Raw genomic sequence first — 1,864 nt, forward strand, 5'->3', positions numbered from 1 at the left:
AAAATATGCTTTCCCATTTCTAGAGTTCTACAAATGCTGCAATAGTTAATATCAGAGAAGGAGTTCCTAATAGGCAACTTATTAAGAATAAGTAACCATTTAAAACTTTTAATTTTAGGATCAATAGAACTTTTCCAAAGATAATAAAAAACCTTCATCCAAGAAGAAATATCCAAATCGGTAATCCAAATATTGTTAATATGATTGATTATGTCAACATTATAATTTAAAATAGAATAAATATTCTTGGCTTTAAGTTTGGAGATGATAATACCATTAGGCCATTTTATCTTCAAATAACTATTAGAGTCCACATGACATAGGGTAGGGATATCATTACTAGCTTTAACAATCATACTATAAGTCTTTTTATGAGATTCAGGAAGTTTAAATTTATTCTTTAAAGCATCCCAAGGGATAAGTCCGTCTATTTCAAAGATATCAATGAATTGCTTGATTCCAAGGTTAGCCCAATACTTAGCTGAGTACCCTTGGGTAAGAGCAAGGGGTTTATTACCAAGCTTAAGGTTCCACTAAATGGATTTTTCACCATGGAGGGTTTTATTATCATAGAAGTCTTTGTTAGTGATGAATTGCCTAACATGGTTCCAGGCTTTCTAGATGGATTTAAAAACTACCGAGCCTTGAACTATAATAGGAAATTCACCACAAATGAGATCAGTGAGAGGAAGATTTTTCCAGAATTTAGCATTTTTAGGATATCCCCTCTCAATATTATTACGAATCAAAACTTTGCAAGGATCACCTCCCTCTAAGGCATGAAAGATCCATTTGGAGGCTAAAGAAAGACCACAAAGTCTTAGATCTTTCAACCCAAGGCCCCCAAGGAGCTTATCAACATGACACCAATTCCAATTGACAGAATGCAACTTTTTATTTTCCTTCCCATTAGACCAAAGATAATTTCCAATAGCTTTCTGGATTTCCAAAACTTGGTAGTCATTAAACATCCAGGCAGAGGCAAAATATATATTGTAAGAAGACAAAATCTTTTGGCAAACTTGGATTCTTCCAGCAAGAGATAGAGATCTATTGTGCCACTTGTTCAGCTTATTATGGATCTTATCCTTGACCCAACCCCACATCTTCTTTTAAAGAGGGATCAACAGAGAAAGGGATACCCAAGTATCTAACAATTTTAGAGGGACCACCCCATTGGAAATCAAATTTACTAAACCAATTAGGAGGTTGATCATTCCAACCAAGACAAATAGATTTGGCATGAGATAATCTAGCTCTAGAAATTTTACAGAAGAAGTTAAGTTAATTGATCATGGCAACAAAATTCTCTTCAGAGGCTTCATGAAACAGAGAAGTATCATCAGCAAACTGACAGTTTATAATCTCCTTATTATTAGGAAGGATGATTCCTTTAACAGCGGGGGATAAAGTGTTGTCCCTAAGAATATAAAAAAGAGCTTCAAAGGCAATAACAAAAAGAGCGGGAGCAAGAGGGCACCCTTGCTGAATCGATCTTCCCAAAGGGAAAGGGGTAGACAGGGATCCATTGATATCAACTTGAGCATAAGCATCCTTGAGAAGAGTTTTAACAATACCACAAAAGAAAGATGGGAAACCAAAAGCCTCGAGCGTCATGTTAATAAAATTCCATTCAATTATGTCATAGGCCTTTTCAAAATCCAACAAAAACATAGAAACATTTTGCTTAGTATGCTTAGCCCAATTAAGAGCTTCCCAACTAGTAATAAGATTCTCTAATATATATCTACCCTTCACAAAATCAGTTTGGGTGGGGCAAATAAATTTGGGAAGAATAGCTTCAAGCCTAGTTGACATAATCTTAGCCAAAATTTTATAAGAAACGTTTAAAAGAGTTATAGGC

General features: G+C 34.8%; 1 protein-coding gene across 1 annotated transcript; it reads right to left on the reverse strand.

Moving 5' to 3' along the window:
- Positions 1-1,284: 1,284 nt before the first annotated feature.
- Positions 1,285-1,617, reverse strand: LOC149558819 (secreted RxLR effector protein 78-like). Its single transcript, XM_089831065.1, has one exon. It carries the CDS (start codon positions 1,615-1,617, stop codon positions 1,285-1,287), a length of 333 nt encoding a protein of 110 aa, XP_089687191.1.
- Between the last annotated feature and the right edge of the window lie 247 nt (positions 1,618-1,864).

The sequence above is a fragment of the Cupressus sempervirens genome, chromosome 5, assembly GCF_028749045.1.
Source record: "Cupressus sempervirens isolate cs-2001-9-10 chromosome 5, ASM2874904v1, whole genome shotgun sequence".
Lineage (NCBI taxonomy): Eukaryota > Viridiplantae > Streptophyta > Pinopsida > Cupressales > Cupressaceae > Cupressus > Cupressus sempervirens.